General features: G+C 41.3%; 1 protein-coding gene and 1 long non-coding RNA gene across 7 annotated transcripts in view; one reads left to right on the top strand and one right to left on the bottom strand.

Annotated features, from left to right (window-relative positions):
* Positions 1-24748, top strand: part of LOC125767122 (uncharacterized) — a 241659-nt gene that overhangs the window by 144410 nt on the left and 72501 nt on the right. The gene's annotated exons all lie outside the window — the stretch shown is intronic.
* The window catches only part of LOC125767009 (frizzled), a 217286-nt gene that overhangs the window by 140717 nt on the left and 51821 nt on the right, over positions 1-24748 (bottom strand). For all 6 annotated transcript variants that reach the window (XR_007418717.1, XM_049433215.1, XM_049433216.1 and 3 more), the window contains exon 4: positions 18768-18993. Coding sequence is in view for 5 of the 6 variants with exons in the window: in XM_049433215.1 (XP_049289172.1) it covers positions 18768-18993 (226 nt within the window). In the remaining variant the exon portion in view is untranslated. The remainder of the gene's footprint in view (positions 1-18767; positions 18994-24748) is intronic.

The following is a 24748-nucleotide window of genomic DNA, read 5'->3' as shown; positions in this document are numbered from 1 at the left end:
TAACATCTTCAAAGTTTTCTGATCTCTAATTTTGAAACCGATCGATTTGTTTTTTGGAAGTAACATTAATTTATTTAATTAATTTATTAGTTTAACTTTTGTTAAACTATCTTTCCCATTTTGACATAATGTCTTACAGTGTGTGCTTCTGGAAAAAACGGGATTCTGTCTCACTACCACAGTCTGCGCTACGAACCGTCGTAACCATTGTTCCCCAGTAACCACAATGTCGGTGTGGCGTTCTTCATAAATTAAAATAAATGGCTCCGTTGTGTAGCTGTAGTGTGCCCCAAAGGCACGGGAATTGTTTTTCCCGAGTCTTCCCGAGTTTCCCTCCACCGGGAGAAGGCAATCCTTGCGTACAGAAAGACACTTCCGCCCCAATACCGAAGGCAACCGAAGGCGAACGAGACGAGAAATGGCAAACCACAATGGAGGCTGAATGTCAATGCATATGCTTTCTATGTCGTACACCAACAGGCATCGCATACCGAACATGATACCAGCCGGCAGTAGGTTTCGCGAAGTTTGTGTCTCTGGGCACTTTTTTTATTAATATTTATTATCATTACTATCATGCGTTGCGACATTGGAAAGAAAACAGGCTGCGTAGAGCACGACAGTTACCATTATCCCGGGAGACCACATGTACGCTCAGGATTAACAATCCCGATGGCCGTTCCGATGGGTCGCACGCAGCTCAAGGAAAAAAAACTCATACTCCAGATCTCGCTGGAAGCTTCAGGATTCCGCAAAAACCCCAAAACGAACCTCACATCGCACACAGTTTGCTATGTGGTTAAAAGGGAATCGCATACCGGTGCTGTACATATATGCACGGGCTCATGTTTCGGGTTGCATGCCGTTTTGTTGCATGCCTTTTTACCCGTTCCTTCGATAAACGGGGCGTTGGGCGATTTTTCGAAACGGCCCACAAACTCCTCTTCAGTATGTAGCGCTCACCGAACCGGGCGCCATTGGAACGCATGCAACAGGCTGGTGCATTTTTCAACCAACGTTCCAAAGTTGCAGTCGCTACAATCCCAGACCAACCCAGACGGAGTCTCATCTCGTCGTGCCTGAGTACTGCGGGGTGAAGTAGCTGGGGATGGTGAATGAAATGTTTTTTAATTGCACACTTGTGGGACTTCACATCTTCCAACTCTCGGTGTGGGCAAACGGAATCCGTCCCCTGGACTTCGTTTCGTGTACAAAACTTCATCTGAGAATAGTACTGAGACGAGCTTGTACCCGAGCGGATATAAAGAGAGGCATGGTAAAAAAAAGAGCGATGGCAAAAAAATGGTGAAGCGACAAGCAATAAATCAGACGCTTAATATGCACCTTCCAAATAGGCTCCCCGCAACTGGATATGCGCGCTTGGTGATGCGATGCTGATGATGTCGGCCTCCCAAAGCGATACCCAAGATCCTCGGAGGTCAGGTCACCGGGATAGTACGGGTTGCCGTCGACCGACAACACCGCAATGCTAGATGCTAATTCCGGTGGCAAACGAGCTGCCATCGGACCGCTGTGGATGCATCGCTCATAGTAGTAAGCCACCAGCCTCAATACTCCAGACATGCACAAACCGATGGGTGCGCGAGGTTGGGGCTGAAACTTTGTTGTCCACTGCAGAGACCGTACCACGCACCAGCACAACTGGTGCCAGCATAATTTTATGGCTAGATAGATAGCAGCACCGCTAGAGAAAGTAGGTAGGATGCGGTTTAGGATGGCAAAGTCTGTACGTGCACACGCAGAGGTACGCCAGATATCGCGACGGCAAGGAATGAGTTATGTAATGAAGTGACATTAGTCACGTCATCCCGGCGAAATGACACGACACGATGACAAGGGCGATATTAAACTGAAAGAATTTAGCCACCGGGAATGCATCTTCTTCCACTCGCTTACGACTGTGAATTGCAGTGTCACAAACCGACGCCCGAAATGGAATAGGTTGACAGTGTGAATAGTGCTAGTAGTGCATGTGCTAGATGTAGACGCCTTTCATAAAGCACTAGATGCTTTCTGACATACTTTTGGAAGGTAAGAGCAACTAAAATATTATTAAAGTAAAATAAGCACATATAAAATCAAACTACTATCAGAATAAATGCTTTAAACTCAATTGCTGTAGTTGGGTGTAATTGAAAATAGAAGTTATCTTTAAAATTATCAAGCAACGAATTAGAAAAGTAAGCAAAACCTATGAGATTTACACTTGTGGTTAATGAAACAAGCCCTCTGTATTATTTGGTATATTTTAATTTATACTTTTGGTCGAGTTTTGAAAATCCGTTAAGTCTCTTTAAAGTATTTTACGCAAGCGTATGATTGCAAATTAGGAAATATTTCGTGTTGCACATCTACTTGTGAGATATTAAAGTGAGATTTTTAATAAAGATTTAAACCATACCGTGAACGTGCTACCAATAAAAAAACTGAAGTCTGGGAACCCTAGCTAACAGTTAGAAGTACTGGAAGTACCTGTTGATGACTTCCAATCATAATGTTATTTCATCTTCTTCATCTTCATCTTCTAATGGAAAATATAAAAACCCCGACACGATAGTCATTTGTTTTCATCATTTTATGATCACAACTCAAGCGAAAACATAATGCATTAGAAATGTATGAACCGTCTCAGTTCCATTAACCGCTTCCATTTATTATTTTACTCCCAAGCCCATCAGCTCTACCGTACTAGAAACACACACCCGCTGACCTATCTACCAATAAATGTCTCGGTTAATTTATATAAAACGATAAACAACCACGTCCACTATCCATTTGCATCGCTTTTCCACACCGCATATACTAACGACCGTGTACGAAATGATGCTTCTTTTCGCGGGTAACCACCGGAAAACGCACTTCCGATAACGATCTTTCCACTCATAAATCATACCGTCGTCCGATCACTTTGACGCGGAGAACGAGCGTGGTCCGACGCGCCGGCCGTGCCCTGATCGACATTCAGATGCAACGATCGGCGCATGAAGTAGGTGAAATGAAATGCAAAACCCGGGTGCATCTGCATTCATTCCGCGCCGGGTGCATGTTTTGAAAAATTCTTCAATTAACTTTATTTACGATCGCAATGGGACGATCACGACGCGGCGGGGATTTAACGACCGGCAAGGGGGAAAATCTTCAACATCATGAAAAAGCCGCGGTAGGTGGTCAGACTGTCAGTAACGGCAGTAGATAATCCATACGCGTCGTACAGTGCTATCTCGTTCGAACAGCGCCGCAATGGAGGACGCCATCCATCGTCAATCTATTTCCATTCCCCGATAGTCACCATGATAATAAAGGATTTCAATTACTCCCGAGTGTAAAGCATTGTTTAGTGACTGTAAAAGCTCGTTCGCTTCCCTGGTGAGACCATGTAAAAAAACCATGTTAAAAAAAATGTCAACTAACGGAAACACCGTCGGATACTCACTTCGCAGTAGCCCAAACCGCGTTGGACATGCTACCAAAGTTCAGAACTCAAGCGTTCAAAATCGATGCCGATGCCAACAAACGAAACGTGCAAATATTAAGCCAAACGCGGAACTTTCCGCTGATGCAAGAGTATAAATTATGAAAATTTATGTTCCCCCGTTTAATTTTATAACCCTTTTGACCGTTGATTAGAAATGTAAGTTACGGCCCGACACTAGTTGAATGGACAAGTGCAGCAGAGGGGGAGCCTTTGTATACAAGCGTACTTCGTCAGCATTTTGGGACAATCCCCTTTGTAGAGTTTGTTTTTCGAAAATTGCAACATGACATTTAGAATTCGCTAGCGAATTCCATGGAAATGTTCGCTACATGAAACACCATCAAACACGTACATCCGGGAAATGGTGTTTGTTGATTTTGTGTGGAAATTATATTCCCAAAGTTCTGAGCATTGCCAGAGAGGACCTTCATTTTATTTTCTACCAGGAAGCCCCGTCAGGTCCGGAACTTTGTACAGGAAGCCCAATTTCTGTATAACAAGCGAATAAATGTGCGCTCCATTAGTGTCCACCAGACTGGCAGCAATGCGTATGTAAAGCTCGAGCAGAATCTAAGCCGGTTCTAATCCGGTGCGTAGGGCGTACTCCAACGATTGATTGGAACAAACAACGAAAGTAACTTTTATTTATAGCAATCGGATTACAAAACCCACAAACCACTCTAATCCTGGAAGATAAACGGTACGATCGAAGTGGAGGTTGGTTCTGTCTGCTAAAAGTGCTAAAATACAAAGATTGATGTGTGAACATGGAAGTGCTTTCCGAACCCTTTGGATATGTCTTGAATTGTGGCTTGGTGATCATAAAACCGTAAATAGGAGAACAAAAAAAACGCCCCTATGCATTAGGATACATAAAAAACCTAACCGGAAATAGGTAAATGCCACCGGGATTTGGGCTCTTGTATGAGAGGCGTAAAAGCATAATCTTGGATGAATAAAGCTTTTAGATAGCAAAGATTCATGCCGTTCAGCAGCTTCCAAAATGTAAGGTTTCTTACTTTAGAACCAAGTGACGGCATCACCTCCTCATTATTGAGGAGGAAACATTTATCAATTTGCTGCCCTTGTTCTCTCAACACTGGACTCCCTGTTGTCGGTAGAATACGAACCGTAAGAACAGCTTTTATCGACAAGCAGTACACCAGCAACTACCAGATTTCAAACGGAACGAACCAGTCGGCAGCTAGTCACAAAGCGGCTAGTAAGCTCTGGACTATCGACTCGGCCAATCGTTATTACGATCGTTTAATTACATCGCACTCGTTCCGACTGTAGAATAAGGGAAAAACGTAAATCTTGTCCACAACTCGTACCCGAACGATAAGAGCGCCTTTTCACACCTTACGACTCGGTAGTGCAATTCGATACTTTCCTGTTGCTGTACTTGGAAGGTTTACCCACCGCACTGGTGTCATTGCACCGGGAAGAAAGGAAACACTAACGGGTAAGGTTTGCAATTCTGACTTTTATCCTGATTCATTGGTGGATTATGTCGTGCGAATGCATTATTTATACGGTGTCTGGGATTATTTTCTTTTCGGTTTAATTTAGTTCAGCAAACACCAGAAGGTGATTTATGCAGTGGACGAAAAACTTTTTCCAGTCGACGAGTTATAATGAGAAATTGGAAAGAGTCTTGAAAAAATGATTTTTTTTTTTGCATGCGTTGTCTGTGGTGGATTCTGTGGTGTGAGGTTTTGAAGATATGCATGCAGCAGCAACAATGACCTTACAGATATTCGAAACTACAAAACAAAGATAAAGTATTTTCTCTGAAAGCTTGTTTAAGCTATTTTGCCTTATTTGTAAAAAAAATTAATTAACTGGATAGATGAAAGTACTCTTGCATCCCTTGCAACTACATCTGGGAACTTCTATAGTACTCGTAGAGGCAAGGACTCCCCAAGGAAATACAAACTTTTTTCTTCGTCACCTTCGGGAGAAGATGTTTGGACCTGCATGTGGGAAACGATAAAATGTTCAGCTCTACTAATTCTGTGATGATCTCCCAATAATCAGAACTCAGAATTGGGCCAAAGTGACAATCAAAATGAATAAATTCCCAAAAATACGGCGACCACATTTTTTATATATGAAATAATCCACCTGAAATCCTTACGACATGATTCCCTTTCTCTTAATTGAAATTGTAACGAATAATGTGGCATGAAGCATTTAGTAACAGCATGAGATCGTGAGATCGTGAGTTCCATTTCTTGTACTACTCGTTGCATCGACACATGATCTCCATACTGTAATGAGTACTGTCTATAATATCATTGCCTTCCTTTTCTTGCCTTCCCACTGTATTTACCCAAATTTGCTCATCGGCTAAGCGCCACTTGGTGTTCGGCAAATCGTGCTGTACAGATTATACCAATACCACTCGGTCGGTCGTAATCCGCTAGCTGGTAGATAATTACAAGCCATCCGTAAACCGCATGCACCACGCGAATTTCTGACGCCCTCCTCAAAGCTAGTAAACACTTACTTAATCTCGGCACACGAGTTCGGCGCCAGCTTTAAAACGATAATAATACAAATCTATACAGTTTTTTGCACATTTTTGTTTTCTTGTAGCGATGAGTGAGAAAACCACAGCTCAAACGTCTACTTTCGAAGGTAAACATAACTCTATGGTTGTAGGTGCTTAGGATGCAGCTTTGAGTATGGAGTTCCGGAACTATTTCCACGCAATAGGAATAATACCGTGTGAGAGGGAATAGAAACCCCTCGCAAATGCTGAGCATTGCAATTGAAATATGCATATTTCTGGTTTTCTCGCAGTTTAGAGGCGATAGAACATTATCACATTGTAGTGAAATGTTTTATTTCTTTTGCACCATCTCTTAACACTTGGGATTAAACCGAACCAAAACGGATCATCTTCACGATCCTTTCGCTTCGTGACGTCTCAAACGGTCAATTAGGTACGCGGTGGGATGGAAAAGCGAAATAGCATGGGATGGTTAGTGTCGGGTGCTGACATTGGAGGATGGCCATTGGCGATTTTACATTGATCCGATAATCCGGATCAACCGTATTTTCCAAACGCCACGCCATAACTCGGTCACGAGATGTGGATAGATATCTTGCTATGTCGATACCTTTCTCTTACTTCCTTTTACATCTTTTTCGCTCTCTGTAGCATCTCCAGATTCTTGGCAGGAAGGAAAAGATGATGAACGCTGATCATGCCGCAAACTCCCATTCGCGTGTTACCGCGTCCATTCTCGTTACTTACACTCCCGTTAGGCTCGCCTACAAAAACTGCTCCTTACATTCTTGCCGCACCTTATCCGAACCATCCAACCAAAACCAGAAATTAAAGATATGCAAAAACGTAGCAACAAGAAACATACACTCGCATACCTGAAATTGTACCTCACTTTTCCACACTTCTGAGCTTCTGGAGGACAAAAAAAGCCTTTCCGGATTTGGGAATGTAAATGGAAAATATATGTTGTTCGATTATGGCAGATCGAACTATTTGCATTCCGTCCTCCATTACTTTGCTACCGCGTTCCACCAAGTTCCGGTGCGTTCTTGGGCACCGTGAAGAAAGGCACCCGGTTGTACCTTCGCCTCCTCTGGTATGCTGTCTGCCGTGTTAGGGAACTATGAATGGTGTTAACTTTGGTTTTTCAAGCAGAGAGAAAACTCCGTATCGAAATATGGTGCATCTGGTGGTTACGAGATTTTTATGTGCTATCAAACTCAACCCTCTGATGCCTTCGGGCTAATAAAGCCGCACCGCAATGTACGCAAAAAGTACGCCATGTGAATGAATGTCTCACCTCCGAGAGAGTAAAAAAGAGGTGTAGAGCAAAAAAAAGCTCACACATCTTTACGAAAGTGGCTCTAACCAGCTCTCGAGTGCGCAAGGGGAAAAAGGATGATCTGAAATCTGCTTCGACTTTATCGCATAGCATAAACATCGGTTGCCTGTGCTTCAGGCACATGATTGAACATTCTTTCGAGCACCGTCGGTTTTATCTTATCCGTTAGGAAGGAAGAAATCGATAATCGTTGTGCAAAATTGGTAGAAAATTTTAGACATTCAATTGTGGCAACATACCACACGGAGCATTGTTGCGCGCCCTGCATGAACCGGCTCTTGCTCTGGAGCTACGAAAACAATCGAATAAAAAGCCAAAGTGCTGGTGCAAAGTAACACCTGAGAGCGTTAGGTCGTATAAACCCAAAAAAGGGTTTATCTTGCACGTCTTGCACGAGATCCTAGCCTATCACAGACGGTACACCGTGTCAAACATTCAAAGCAAAAACGCTGAACACGCTAAACACGCTAAACTAAAGCAAAGCGCAACGCACTTTGGCCGCCGACGAAATGGTACAGAATTGTCGGAGCTTTTATGAGCCGGATTAAAAGTAGGGCTGATGCTTTTAAGGGAAAGCTTAACGGTTGTTTAAGTGCCTCACCCGTTTGTCCCCCTCTTAACCTCTCTTCCCACTGGGAGCAGATGTCGGCGCTCGGGTGCTGGCAATATTTTGGCACAATTGTGTAGCGCTACACCGATCCGCCCGTTCTGTCTAAGCACAGGGAACCGTGTGGAGTCCGACGCTGGGACGTGAGAGTGAGTCAGAGAGAGATTGGCATTTCCCGAAAACTAATTTTTACCGTCGGTTTACTTTCGATCGATTGACCGAATCCCTGAACAGTTGGGTCTTTACGCTCGGGGTCATAAAAACGGGATTCTGAGCTTCCTTTGGACGCGAAAATTGCGTACCGAGGTGCTCCACGTTCGCGTATTGGGTTTACAATATTGTTTTTTTTTTCTGACTCTTTCATCTGTAACGATAACAGAACTTTTCGTGCAATGGGCCCCTTTTTTATGTTCCTTCTTAGGCAATCGATCGATTTTTATTGTGCAAGGAAGAAAAATAGTAAGGCTTGTGAAATTGTTTCAATTCCATCAACAAATCGTTTGATCGTCGTTTACTACGATGGAAAGTCTTCCAAAATATTTCAATCACATTCTCGGTAATAAAAGGCACATCAGGAATTTATATTGACAAAACAGAAGGGTGCACTAGAAAAAAATACGTGAAAAAAACTTTGGAAAATTTATAAAATTACTTTAATTATCACCAAATTGCTTACAAAAAATGTGTAAGTGTATAATGTAGACAAAAATAACTTTAAAAAACATGGTTTTCATTTTAGACGATTTTTTTTTAAATTTTGTAACTTGCTAAAATAGGAAATCTTAGCTGATGTAGAATAACAAAAAGACAGACGGGGAATGACATATTTGCAGAAGACAAATGATAAAACGATCTTTTGAAAAACTACAACTAATATTGAAAATTTGCGTTTTTTTTTCGGAGTTACTTTCGGAGTTCGGAATATTTCAATTCGTAAGGGCCTAATGATGATTCAGGTTAAAAAGCTTCTAAAACAGTAAATCAAATAAATATCGAGCGACTTAGTGAAACAAGATTGCATATTTGTTTAACGTTTTTCGATACTTTTGATTTGATGTTATGGAATGATTTCCATGATTACATTTTTTTATTTAATTTAATAATTAAATTAATAATCACACTCAATAAAATGACCTGATAACAATAAATTTTTGTCCAAACTTTTCGCTTTCAGAAATTTTGCTTTCATAATTTCCAGAATAAACCATGACCTTGCTTCTTCGTATAGAATTGCATTAATAATTCTACTGCTCTTGGCATTTCCTAGTACATCAAACAGTGAATACCAAAAATAAATAAATTCTAAATTTAATTACAACCATTCGTACATGCATTGTGTATCATATTTCTGATCTACTGCATGTAAGTACTAATTCATTTGGACATCTTCACTTGCATCGAAACTAGCCGGCACTTTAACAGGCCTACACAATCCATTCTAATTAAGTATGCTTCTGTAGAAAACGTATTCAAGATCAGCTGAATGTTCAGCAAATTGTAATTGTTGAATCCAACCAACCTATAGCCACCAGTACCATCAGTACGTTTCTCATATTACACTAGTTTGTCAAAGAACCTCTCACACACACAAACTCGAGGTGGCTGTTTAGACTTTAGCAAACCTTCGACACCATAGCCATCGGTTTTGCCATACAAGCCCCCGATGCCTAGCGGTACAGATAATCACACAGAAATTAATTGGCATAATTTACACTTAAATAAACACTAGCATCATCCCGAGGTTCGTGTACAGATTGCTGCCACTTCCGTCCTGGGTGAAACCAGTTACAAATGCCCATCAGTCCACTTGGACCGGAGCGCACGACGGGAAGCGTCCTTTGCGAGCCGTTCTCGTCGATTCGAGTGGAAAACCAGACTGCATATAGAAGCAATTAATCACTTCATCGAAGCTTTTCCTTACCCTAAAGATCTGCCAGCCGCAACCGGATCGAGAACGGTTTAGCTTTCGTGCCAACGGAGTAACATTTGTGTTCTAAAATTTCAATTACTACCAGTACCTTCCTTCCCAGACGTAGATGAAGCATTGAGGAAAAGTTTTCCTCTTTCCTTTCTTCTCCAATTTTCCCCACAGCTTGAAGAGGAAGGGTGCTTCACATCAAGCAGCCATCCGGTTTTATAACTTCAACTTCGAATCGAATGCTAAATGATGCTTGCTCGAAAATATCCAACCCCGGTGAGCAGGGTGAAACGTTAAATAAAAAAAAAACACCAAAGCATTAAGAAAGCTTCATACCGTTAAAAGCACAACGACAACTTCTCATCCAGACTTGGTGTGCCCGTGTTCTCCTTTCCCGTATCGTGCCGAGTGCTGGCGGGCAAAGTTTATGGCTCATTTAAATTAATTGAAATATTTACATTTTATTGCGCACATGCTTTAATTAATAAACGTCGTCGGGTAACATGCGTTGTACCGTGCACAAAGGGTGAGCAGGAGGGAGGATGAGAGCAATGGGATTGAGGATCAACCACCGAGGTATGGCGGGGGTACGTCGGCACTCGTCTACGTCCACAGGTGACTAGCGCTTTTGGTGTAAGAAGCTTGCCTTCGAACGGTTAACGGGCTTTAAAGCCGACCTTACCCGCTAAGCAATACCGTCCCGTATGACGTACCATGATTTCGTGACTTCGTTGAAACAACTTTCCATTCCAACTACTCCCAAAACGGTATTAAGCCATTAGAAAGCGAACTTTTGAGAAGGCGATGGTCCAGAATACATGAGCTGATTAAAATGACAAAAATCCATCCCGGCTTGCCTCAGACATACCAGAGACAGTATGTAAAACTCTCCAATTCTCGTCCTGTACAACGTCCAATTCGGCCGAGCGGTTAAACGATAACAGTTTTTCCAGTCGACACTCCTGACACAACCGTCACCGGGCCATTGCTCAGCACTCCCGCACTACTTAGAACTTCCTACTAAAAAAGCTTCTTGTTTGGTATGCAAATTCACTCCATTAGGCAAAAGTTTATCTCCTCTCGTTAGGATGAGCATTCGAATGGTACTTTGCAGTGGGATGTGTGAAACTCTGGTTACGAAAAGGACACACAATCGGACACGATCTCTTTTCCAACCAAACTTGAACGACTGTCGGTACTGGGCCACTGCTCTTTTCACCTTCTCGGTACATGCCGAAAAATCAAACAAACAGACAAAGTTTTTCCCCAGCACTCGAGGGAAATTATCTGACTTGGTAACTTATTGCTAAACGAACACCATTCAAGTGTGACCCCATCGAAGATGTCGGAGTTCCTGTGGATGGGGTGTTGCAATTACCGTACAGTTGACCATCATCATCTTAGACATTGGGGATATACATGTGGGATATAATCGAAAGGATAAAAAGCCACGCCAGCAATGGGCACTACAATTAAACTTTCCGGTGACTTTTCGTACTGGAAGTATGTTTGCCCAAGTTCGTCTACGATTCAAACCACTGTAGCAAACCATTATTCGATCAATTCTCTCGAATTCCAGCAATCCCCAAACCAAATGAACGAGTGCACTAAATTCTTGCCACGTATAAACAGTGTTTAAAAATAGGAACCAAACCTCCATATGGTTGCAACTGGTCCGCACAGTGCCACATCCGGCCAAACTCTGTACCAGAACTTCCGCTTCATCAACTCTGCCTCACCAATAGATGCCTCATATCATCTCAAACTCCTGCTGCTTACACCGTACAGTGTTTTGGGGGCCGTTCGTTGGTTTATGAATATTACAAAGCAATTGCCGTTTGCCGTTTTAGATTATTTACAGCAGCTCTTTCCTTTGCCGGTATAGTCTTATTCCATATATCCGGCAAGAGGTGGTTTCAGTTGCCGAACACACACACACACGACCCGGCAAAGATTGCTGCTCTTTTGTTCATATAAATCGAACCCGATTTGCTGTGAACCGATTGCGATTGAGGGAAAAAAGGATTCTTCTACCAGGAAACAATAAAACAGGCACAACACATAGCACCACGGAACACAACGTTCCAACCCTCCGAACGGAGAGACGTTACACAGCGGCATAAATATCAATGCTATTGGATTTTGCAAATGTTTACGATAACGACTATTGCTGGTCCAATCACGAACGCTGCGCAAACAGACCATTGCTTTCGATAAGTTCGTTTAGAATCCCTTCGGTTTGTAATGCTTTATGTTAAAAGTAGATATGAATATGTTTATGGGAATAAAGAAGAAAACATCAACAATGACACCCATTCAAATGTAAAGCCCCTCTTTTAAGTGTTATCGTGCCGAACAAAACCAAATTTTCAAACGAAGACCATAATAATTATTATCACCTACCGAGAGAAAATGTTTGTAACACCAATTTTATGACCTGTTTTACGCCAATCATAAACGAGATGCTGTTCCACACGTAATGTGCAATATGCTCAGAAATGTGCGCGTTAAAAATTAATTAAATCACATTTATTTATCGCAAAACAAATAATTGGAATGCTTTTTTCTGTTTAAAAAATACGATACGCTTGGTGCATAAATCAAGTGCAGCGAACTTCAACTATTCAAATCCGGTAAAAAATGCGAACACACGAATTGCGAAAATTAATGCCACATCATAAATAATCATCGAAGGTGAAAGCCATAAAATCGATCAATTACGCGATGGCTTTGATTAATTTAACTGTAATGTATGGCGAGAGGATGGAAGGAAACGGTGAGATATGTTGAGCGGATGAGCCGGGTTTTGTTTTCTTTTTTATCAGTACACGCAATAACAATGTAGCCGGTGAAACGATTGCCTGTGTTATGATGGGATATTTGTTCGCAAATTGTTATTGTTTTTGTAACATCAAAATTGGAAAATTATTACTAGCATCGAATACGGGCCATTAAACAATTTGAGCTGATGAACGACAAACGTGACGGTGTGGTTTCGTAACATACGCGTGTTGTGACGTGCGCTGTGGTCAGATGAAAACATCGGTGTACATAAACACCAATTACGTATAACCAAACTTAAGTGATAAACAACAGCTTGAAGCAATTTTTATTAACATTTTGCAATTTAATATCATTTAAGAAAAATGCAATAAATTTTTTGAGATGAAGAACAATTGGCAATTCTAGGATAAGTTAAAAAAATTATTAAAAATAGAAAGAAATGTAAACATAAAACACAACAAATGAATAAAAAAATCTAAAATAAAAACAATTATAAAAAAGAACTACATAACAAAGCAAAGCAAAATAAAAGAATAAAAAATAATAAAAGAAACATTTAAAAGTAGATCAATTTTAATGAAACTTAAAACTAGACGAAAAGTTAAAAAAAAGAAACAAACATAGGTACGAAAGTTTTTCAATTCAATTTGTTAAATAAAAAATAAAAAAGACCCACAACGAAAAATAAAAAAACAATAACAAGATATACTAATTACACGCTTCAGGAAACTGTAAGTGCAAGTCTCACTTATTTTCATTCAACATGACAAACAGACTTTCATTTATCCTACTCTCTACCGCAAAAAAAGTGAAAAGTGATGCCAGAAAAAATAAACCCAACAATCGTCATGATTCACGCTTAATTCTTACGATTCTTTGCGTGTCACTCCAAAGGTGCGGCTAAAATCAGCACAAAACTGCATCGTGTCGTGTGTTTAAGGTTTAAATAGAAGACACACGATAGGTGAATTGCGAAAAAACAGCTCAAGTGCAACACGGATGCTACGCTTTCTCTGCGCCGAGACTAGATTTCAATGCAAATCAGCTACAGCTTATCAACCGTCGCATTACTGTATCCTACCTCTTTACCAATTATTTACTTTACTCGCCTTCCGTGTACTTTCTCGCAATAGCAACGTATGCTGCAACAGGTTGGAAAAGCAAAATTAATCGCCTTCTCAAAAAAAAATCATCCGAAACTGTGTTGAAATAGAAACCCATTTCTTCTCAACTGCGTGCTCCATTCATCGCACTTTCTTCCTAGCTCGGTTCAGCGAAAGGCCAGTTAGCGATTTTCCACCTTTTGGCTTCCCTTTTCGTTTGGCAACATAACCCCTACCCGGGTCTAGGTAATCTGCATCGCGTGACAGAAGGCCCATCGATAGCAGGCGTGGCAAGAGTGTTGAAATGTGTGTATGCTGCCTGGCGGTGGAAAATAAATGAACAGTTAGAAACAAATAGGCTAGCAGCTTGTGCGCGAATTAGCAAACGAGACATCGACGTAAGAAGGGTACGGATGTGGTCGAAGATAGGTCAACATATACACGTCCGGCAAGTGGCGATAATCTAACCGTTTTCGCAATTCGCGTTTCAAACAACTGTCCCGTTCCTGTGCTACGACGATCATTCCAGGGAAAAAGCTCCCGGTTGGAACGCCATCGGCAAGAAGCAGCTATTCGTTTGGTATGTGCCGGCCGCGGTTCCAGCAGCAAGTATGTGTACTTCGAGCCTTTAAACCAATTATGTCGAACATCTTTCGGTTTTCGCGAATGCGCAACCTGGCATACGGAGCCAACATCGGATTAGGTCATATACAAGGCATCGTGTCTGCCAATCGGCAGAACGAAGCAAATGCCTAAGAGCGTCCTCAAATGTGTGATTAAACTTTGTGTACCACTGCTCCGATGGCACCAGTGTCCACAAATCACCCACCAGGTGGAGTTCTTACCTAGAATTTGCCATTGCATCGGTGCGCATTCGATAGCTTTGAAGTCTGATATAGAGCGGCCATACTGCCCGCAGTTGGTGACATCCCTCACACCCACGGGGCGGTAAAAGGGAAACAACAAATCTTTCCGTCTCGAACCATTGCTCTGCGAACAGTTGCTGTTACGCAACAGGTGTCGGTGTGGAGGATACAGGGCAAATGGAACATCACGTCAGTACTCTTCAGAATGCCTCTACCCCTACAAAGTGCCTCCTAGCTTACTGTTGTCGAATCGATATCTCATCGAGCCGATCGGGGCAAAAGCTCACGTGAGGATATGCCGTCGTGTATCGTGCGACGGCTATTGAAGACATGGGTTAAGCGAGATTTTAGCACTCATCCGTGTCTATCCGGTTCCACTTCATGGTACTGCGCCGGTAAGACACGGAGTACGTCCCCGGTTGGACGAAACTTCTCAAGACGCGAGACCTAGATTTAATTAAGTGGAAAAATGACAAGACCGCAACCGATGCCGGTGATGGATGCTTTCTCGGATGGGGTTTTTAATGGTCTGCCAATCAGGTATCTGGTCTGCGTTCTTCAAGAAAATACATTCCCCAAACCCGGCGACGGCGATGGGAATGCTCGGCACACAGAACACTGGGCACCAGATGTTCTGACAAGGGTTATCCTTTAATGGATCAATAGAATTTGCTCGGAAATAAGCCCCTTTATGTTGCTGCTACTATTTCTGACGTACAAGCATCTTCCAGAGGTAAATATGGTTCAGTTTTACAAAAGACAAGACAGCTTCCGACTTCGTACCAAGTATTGCACATCGTCACGTAAGACACATGCCTAACTGTGCTGTAGAACACACAATCCAAACACGACAAACTACTACAGTAGCTGCCGCTGGGTCAACGCTATCGCGTTTTGATTTATCGCCCAAGCTGATCTGCTGTCGTGTTTGGCTGCTGGAAATTATAATTTTCTGCCACCGTAAAACTGTTGTGAATAATTTCCTCCCATTCATCTCCGAGGTATGTTTGCCGGACGCACCAAAGGTACACGCGGGGCGTGGAGTGAAAAATTAAGATTGAGTAACTCAGATCGAAAGCGTACCCGATCACGATGCAGCTTTGAACTGCTTTGCACGGTAGTATGGTTAGCAAAATGTATTTATCTTGCAGCTACAATCGGTCGTTCGTTTGTCCCCGCTAGTTGCAGCGCATATGTTGCAAAACGAGATGCCGCCCTTACAGGTTGCACTTGTTGTACACAAAGAGCAAACGAAAAAAAAATTGGTGCCGCTTTGGTTAAAAAAAACACATTAAAACGGAAAAAGGATAACATACCGTCCAACAGTACACGATATACCGGCGACAATTGTAAGCCAACTTTTACAACCGCACAACGGAGGACGAGAATGAAAAACAAGCAGATTTTTCCGATTTTGGTTGTAGCTTTTTTTCACGGTTTATCGCCCGTTTCGAATCAAAGCTTTATTTTCCTGTCCTTTCGTTTCACCATCACCAGCAAGAGAAACAACCAACAAACGTCAAACACAACCTAACGATAGCCCTGTTCATCCCTGTACCTCAAGCGCACAGAGAACTCTTTTTTCTCACTTAAACCAACCTTCATCATGCCGCTTCCACTGCAGTCAATCCCCGGGAAAAAATCGAATCACTACCGCAGCGGTGCTTCGACAATAATCTTGTAATACTCCAGCAGCTTCCGCGGCTTCTACCCTGGGCCGCTAATGGATTCTCGATAAGATTATCCCAAAAACCGAGAATCGAAGCCACCTTCCGGGCCAGGGTTCGCCCTGATCGATCGTTAGTGGTATGAAATTTAAACGTCACACATCCATATTAATGACCCTTTCCTTCCATCCGTAGAGTGGGGACGAATTGATCATCCAACGCGGTACGAAGTTTCGATTCACTTTAAGGTAGAAATGAGTGAACGAAAGTAACGAAGAAAAAAGGAATCGTGGGTCTGAAACGTGACGCGAAATTTGTGTGAAAATGAAGCCAGCTGGAAGGTAGGGCTAACCAGGAATTGGAAAATATTGAAATCTAATTTCGAACAACCCGGCGTTTGGGAGAATGAAGCGCACGTGTTAGAAGTTAGCAAAATTACCCATTCAATGGTGATGTTAGGTTTAAATTCAATTTGACAAAGTTCATGCAAGCTTGGAGCTGTTATACAACATTTGCTAGTTAAGCAAACAAGACATGTTCTTCCTTCAATGGTTTTAGTGTCTCAAGGTTATTTCTCAAGGATCAAGGTTATTGTTATTAGATTCTTTTATTTGGGAAAGAGAAATAGTAAAATTAGAAATTAAACAAAAAAGTACAACAAAGGAAAACTGAAATACCGCATAACAATTACACTGCTGGAAATAAATTTAAAGGCAGAACAACTTTTTTGACTAATAGAATTAGAGAAACACAAGACAAATTATTTCTTCACTAGTATACTAAAAGAAAAATTATATATTAGGAAAAAAACAAGTGTATATAATATTGTTCTTGTATCTGGTAAACCCATCTGATTGATGTTGATTTTAAGATTCTAAAACATAAAAAATGTTGATTATGAATTGTGACAGAATAGTGTTTTTAGTAATGGAGTTGCTATGAACTTAGTCGCTATAATTCTCATTTCTTTAAATAGAATTCTTCAATTCAAATTATTTAATTTTAATTTATTTATTTGTTCAACGCTATTATGCCAATTCAGAAAAATACTGCTAGCTATAATGCTCTAACAAAGAAAATAAGTAACGACATAGTACGACAACCAACGAGAAAGAGATTAATTTGTTGTTACTTTTATATTCATTTTTCTTGAAGAGTAAAATGAAGTTTATTTTATGATCCAATTTCATTTCATAGTTTAAGATAAAGCAAACTTGATCAGTATGCAATTTGCAGATACTTTAACTATTCGATGTAGTTTTATAACGCAAGATTGAAAATTTCTATCGGAAATCATAAAAATATGTCACAGCTTTATATTTATTACCACTAGTGTATTATTTTGAAAATTTTTTACATTTTGCAGACATTGAACAGAAGTACAGAAATCAATGTAAATATTTACCACTCACAGTCACAGTATTGAAACAAATCTGTCCATCAACAGTTTAAAGAAAAAAATAAAAAAAAACTTTTATTACCAAACCTTACCTTTTCCACCGCAATAGCAACCTAATGCCCTGCAGGGATTTTGAACGGTTTGTGTGCAGCAAATTAATGCAGACGATAAAATTGCCCATAAATACTAATACTGCTCAAATCCGTATAAAGCTCACTCAGCGCATTATGATAAATCTTACCTGCAGCCCTTACAAGAAGCCACGACCGGTCCCAAGACCAACTATGACGCGCGAAACTAACGATCTAGCTCTTGGTGCTATTTTCGCCGCGCGGAACCCCTTTGGAAACGCGAAGGATAACTAACACGTTACAAAGTTAATAGCGGTTTTATTGATTCAGACAGACCCCGCTAACCTTCACTGTTAGCATTGCTTTGAGTCCCTCTATCTCTCTCTCCGTTTGCCTTTGTCCCACTATCAACGCAGGACAGGCACACGAACAGTCAGATCATTCACTAACATGATCGGAGCGAGAAGCAAGTTGAACGATGCAAATATGCACACGAAGCGATGGGATGGAATTGAACCAGGCGAAAACGGTACAGGGGTGAGATGCAAACACATTGGCATCGTAAAAACTGCAGCTTTATCGCATGCAGACGCACGCGACGCTCCCAACCCAGGGATCGGATGGGGTTCAATTAAATCGTGAAGCTTTTCGTGACGAGTTTCAATAAAGTCTGCACCGCACCGGTGTCCAGCATGTAGGTCTACATTTTAGCGCATACTTTGTGCGCTTGGTAAGGGTTGGTAAGTTTGTGTGCCACCCCGTCATTAAGGGGAGAAACAGGCCTCGATCAACACCTTGGATCATCCGGTCGGCCGGTGCGCTAAAGAGTGACAGCGAACTTGACCCCTTCGTCTGCCTAGTGGCTCCCGGTGTTAGGATGTTCGCATCACTCGACTCAACCGGCCCAACGCGAGTGTATGCGCTCGTGTGTTTTTATCAGAAAATTCGACGGCACGGAATTTCCGTTTTTTTTTTTTTGCATGGACAGACACTTACCTTCAACTTTTCCCAGCGCTAGCACGAATATGGTTTGCACCGCCGGTATTGCCCACGCCACCAGATGGAACAGGTGCGAACGGCTCTCGATTGCTTCGTGGCCCCACTTGAGACCGGCCGCCAGGAACCAGGCCAGTGCCAGGCAGGCCCACCAGGCGAACGCTGCCATGCAGCAGAAGTACAGCGCCATGAACAGCACCGTGCACGACGTTGATTGACGATGGCCCTGTGTGGAAGAGAGTGTGGTAGGAAGAAAAGAAAAACATTCCCGCATTAGTACGAAGTATGGATGTTGGGGGGGGAAGTTGTCTGTTCTGGCGCAGTTTTTGATCGGCGATCGAATCGCGAGAATCGGACGGCTGGACCGCGTTCAGGTTCGAATTTAAATTACAAAGCTTTCCGTACCGGACCCGTTAGGTTGCCCGGTGGCCATTGCTGACCAGTAGCCACCACGGCAAGTGCAGTTCAGTGTTAGCTTCTCTGACCATGTGTCTGTTGTAGCTTTTCCGTTGATTATTATCTAGAAAGTATCGTACGCGTTGCTGATGGTTGGTGGGTTCCCCGAGCGGTAACTCGATTTAAACATAAGCTAATAACACAGGTTGAGAATTGATTGTGTGTGTGTGCGTGTGTTTGGTTGGAAAATGGGACGTGGTTTGAGCATAAATTTTATCTAAAATGTATTGCATAAGCCGCTGGCATCGATCGACATTCCTCACCACGCTGTTGGAATTTTGCAATTTTTAACGGGATTTTGATCGTTCTAAGCTAGTACATTTTGAAGATCTAAGTTACATGATTTCTCCCTTATATTTGTCTCCCTTTCTAGCTCCCATTTGAGAGATCCATAAAATTGTGGGCGGATTACTTATTGCTCAGCGTATAATAAAACGATCGAAAATGTCTTCTTTACAAACTTCAGACTTTTATATATCTATTCCAACGGCAATACGCATGATACATGACGGTCCGCACTCATTTACATTCAATACAACACCCATCCATCGTGCTTAACCGATAAATGCTCTCACAGATACAGATCGACGAACGAACTTACCGATTAATTAGAATTCACAAAGCTATTTCTCATACTTCCGGCTGAAGAAGCTCAACACCGAAACCATTGGTAAGTGAGGGGAGAATTAGAAGAAGAAAAAAATCACCAAGCAAATCGATCCGCGTGGCCACCATTGAGTGAAGCGGATCAAGCAGTCAGACAAAGTCGTTTCTTGCTTAATCGAACCACGCGGTTTCGTGACATGAATTCGTTAATCTTCCACCACCGCATACAATAAGGGGCGTTCAAAGCGGGTGTGAAAAAAACGAATATTATCGACTATCAGAATCAGTAGGACGTGAAGGCGTGTACCGGAGCGATTTCTCGCTAACATTAAATATAGTTTTGTGGAGAGGGGAAAAAAGCTAAATAATCTGTTTGCAAATACTGCTATTCAAAAGCTTAATGGTGAATATCGTATTACACAATGCTCGTCCAATTATATTAATGTTGAGATGTAATTATCAGTTAGTATTTGATACTGAAAACTCTACCTAAACAAGAGCTTTTAATTATATCATCAGTTCACGTGACATAGGAGGATTCTTTTACGAAAAAAAACATAATTAATTCAATGTTAGATGATATGTTTGTAACAATAATGTCAAATTACAGATCACATTTTCTAATCGTATCCCAAACTAACGATTGCGTTAAAAAAGGGATGAGTTTTAGCTATTTTCAAATCTAGTGGTACATCTCCTATTGTAGCTATTACATCGTGCACTGACAAAATTTCAAAACGTGCTCAGTTCATATATACCAGTCTTCACAATAACAGTCAGGTGACTACACTAGAAGATTTATGAACATCTCATGGATAACTTGAGGTACCATATGGAAATATTGAGGTTTCTCATGACCACCGCTGAAGCGATTTACAATAGCTTCTAGTTTTCTGAAGAGAGATAGAATAACGGCAACATGGCTATAATGTCTCAAAGATAAAAAAAGATGAAGATAGAACTTTTAGTGACTTCAAATTTTGCCCAGGAAATAATACTAGGTAAATAGTACAGAAAACCAATGTCTTTGTCGATTTTCATAATACTGGATGGCAACGACGCGATGATGCGATCTTTTATTCGATTGATGATCGACACATAAGAAATGGTGTTTATATTTAGGACTTGCGGTAATTTTGGAAATGGACGTAAAATAAGACTTATAGAATATCCCTTTTTTATGAAAGATGTAATCTTTCGGATAGAAAGATATTCATTTAACCGAAAATCATCAATTCTTCCAAAGCTACTCTGTTGCAAACCACGTAACTGTTTTGGGCAAACCTTGAACGGAGGATCTATTCCAAAGATTTCCAGGCCTGAAGTTAGGGATAATAATTCTACATGAAAGTAGAACCTAGTGGTAATTTTTTTACAGGTTCTTGCTAAGTTTCTGAATAGTTGGCGTAAGACCGTACTCCAAAAAAGCTTCCTATTGTTTGTAACATAAAATTCTGCTTGATCTTCAATGATATTCAATATACATTTGTTTAATATTTATATCACAAACTGTGAAAAATATTTTAAAAAATATGCCAGAAAACTAAAAAAAATCTACATTGCAACTCTTCATCACATATCAGCACATTATTATGTACTGCCACTAATAACGAGGTTTGAATAAATCATTACATTTCGCCGCACGAGAGTGGAAAAGTAAAAGGAAAATAAAACGACCATTGGATCTGCTATCACAACAATGCACCCGGCTCGATTCTACGTATTGCAAACATGTTTACAACTTCAAAGAAAGATTAAATAATGCATCGTTACAGCATGCACTGTGTCCCGTCACCGCCAGATCAACCAGATCCTGTAAACAGTGTTGAAAAGCATAAGTATACATTTCACCGAACTGATTGCATCCAGTCGTGCACCGGGCGCCTTGCGTGTTTTCTGTCCGCCGCCCAACAACGACAAACACTACACACTCAAACGCGTGCGTTTCACTTTGCCGGGTGTGTGCCATGGGGCAACGATTTCTTCACCATCAACGACAATGACAACGGTGAAGGCACAGCAATAACTACAATTAACTACAACTCTTTAGAGTCGGCGAGAGGTTTCTCCGTCAGATTCACGTTTTGCCCCGTCGAGACCGGCACAAAAGCATCATAAGACGCTTCGCGGAAACTGAGCCACCGGCAGCATCTTTCGTCCGATGCCGCCATTATTGCGTTGGAATGTGTCACTAATGCTCCGCATGCGACTCGGTTTGGAAGCAAAAATTGACGCAAGTGCATCCGACGACAAATGATGGTGGTACGGGTGATGGAGAGTTCATGAGCCCGACATCATTTCGGATGGATAAACACAGCCCTTACTCTTCGGTAGCATTGCGCCGGAAAAAAGGTCGTGCGGTTCGCAGCACTCGGTGTACGTTTGGAGAACTGAGAGGCAGATTACGCTCATTCTTCCAGCTTGAAACTGTCGTCTTAAGGAAAATTCCCAACTCTGGGCATATCCGTGGCTTGCTAGCAACCTAGTTTCCCGTCTAGAAGGTTCTGCTACAATGGTGGATAGAAAAACAGTGAACGGGACATAGTTGTATTTAAAAAGATCTTAAACGACTCCGACAATGCTCTACGCACACTTATCCGAACACGTCGACTTGAGAAGGGTCATACATCGTCGGAACTGAAGGAAGCAACATCGGGGAAATGAAAACAACAATAAACTGTCTTCCATCCTCCTACAACTCCACCAACCGATGGGGGTTGATATGAAAAAAAAACTCACCTCCACACAACGCAATTGTTCCTCCCGCGGGTGAATTTTGTTTGTATGCTGCGTCGTGTAACCTTTCTTGCTTAACCCAAACCCAATTCCACCGGTTAAACGAGTATTTCCTTTCGGCGCAAGCATCCCACCAACCATCATCCGTTGTTTTCCATACCGTGGTGCGACTTTGATGTTGAATTAATGTCGTGCAGTTGCTCGTTTTTTACTTCACCAAACCCACAGGGTTCCCTGGCCCACACACAAACACACCGCTCCTTCAAACCGTTATCAATCTCGGGCGTGACGCGTCTTTCGCTTTTGGATGGTACTTCCCTCATTGCACGCCTCGGCACATGGAACAATCCTTTATTGCATAAATATTTATACAATAAATATATATACATGAATCAACCCCGAGCCCATGATTCTTTTCTTCCTTACATCATATGCGCGGTCCAAATTCGTGTTTCATGTCGCATTTTATTTGCCGTTCCCGGTAACAATGATGCTGGCGCAGCATCGTAGCGCGGTTGGAATACGAAGATTCTTTAATTAAAATTATTTCTGTAAACAAACGGTTAACAGTGGGAGATGGTTTTACCCAGTCATACGCTTATTGTAACAGTGACAACCAGTAAGAGTAACAGTAAAAGAGATGTGATGAAGTTGGTAGAGAAAATAAAGTCCCATTGTACAATAAAATGTCAATTCAACTCCATAGGTGGTTGAGGTGATAATTGAACAATTTGAACTACACCAATAGGTGTGAGTTAACTTCTGCTGCTGATTGATTTTAAATGAATAGCAACTATTTAACTGATTTAATTTTTGCAAACAATTTAGCTGTGATTACATATTTCTACTGTAAATTGCAAGTAGAGTTTAGAATACTGTTTAGAATAAAGAATGCTTAAAGAGTTGAGCACACATATAAGAATCTTCAGATAATCATCCAAGCCATGATTATCACCGAAGGCTCTCAAGAGTTTACCAGGTCTTTTAAGATATAGTACCTGTGTTCCTGTAATATACGATGGTATATCCAAAGATTAATAAGGCTTAGCTAACCAAAAATGTTTTATAATACACAAAGTTCTCAAAATTTAAGATTTTCTCAAGAATCCCAGTTTTCTAAGCATCTAAAACTATACATGAATATCTAACGATAGATTAACTGCATTTCAAGTAATCCTAATACGTAACTGCAAGAAATAAAATTGACAAGTTTCAATCTTCAGGAATAATTCAACAATGTGAAAGTTGTATTGAGTAAGGCGAAGATCATGAAGAATTACTCCACCATAATTAGTCGTTCCAACAAAGGAGATGAAGGAGATCCGACTGATAAGGTAGTGTAAACTGCTCGTTTAGAAATTGAAAGGCGATAAAGTTCTACTTTGCGAGTTCGGAAGCTTGGAAACTATAGGCAAGTTTTGGTATTGCACTGTTTTTTTTCTAATGGGTGCTTCAATTCATTTCTTTTTATATTAATAGTTTTTGCCAATCACAAATTCAATAAATCTTCTTTTTTATATTCATAAGCAACGGTCGTATTGCTAATTTGATAAATCTTCAAGGAACTCTAATTTTCTAGATGGATCTCTGGATCCCTTGCGGATTCTGGAATCTTAGTAACTTATTCGAGATAAAGATATGAAACAGATTTACTCTAGACTAGTGAAATTCCAATCAAAAACAGTTTAGTTTTTAAAGTTTCACTACGCATGGAATCATTAGCAAGATATTGGTAAAATTATCTTCAAATCTCCTTAAACCCAAACTTTACTCTCCCTTCAATACTGCATAGTGTGAATAGTTTATAATCGATTAGACGACATTTACGAGGTTGAGCATGCAGTAAGTAACCATCCTATATTATAACCTACAACGCAACGAATCTCTTGTTCAACCATCGGCATCAATGCTGAACCCGTAGAACGTTCACCTAAAGGTAAAGCGCGTTACGGTTAACCGCTAAACTGGCCTGCACCAGTCTGGAGCAATACGTTGTTCAAGCTCCAGCTGAAGATACTCATGCCCGGGCTATGTGTAAGCATCAGAACATTGCTCATCCACTTGCAAGAGGAATAAAACAAGCAACCAGGGAATGGAAGAGTGAAAGCCAAAGGAAGCTGGCGGTGTATGGCCTGCGTGTCTGTGTGTTCGTTAAGGCAACATACCAGAAACCGAAGGGTAGT

The sequence above is a fragment of the Anopheles funestus genome, chromosome 3RL, assembly GCF_943734845.2.
Source record: "Anopheles funestus chromosome 3RL, idAnoFuneDA-416_04, whole genome shotgun sequence".
In the NCBI taxonomy this organism is placed as follows: domain Eukaryota; kingdom Metazoa; phylum Arthropoda; class Insecta; order Diptera; family Culicidae; genus Anopheles; species Anopheles funestus.
This window is presented reverse-complemented; position numbering and strand designations above follow the sequence as displayed.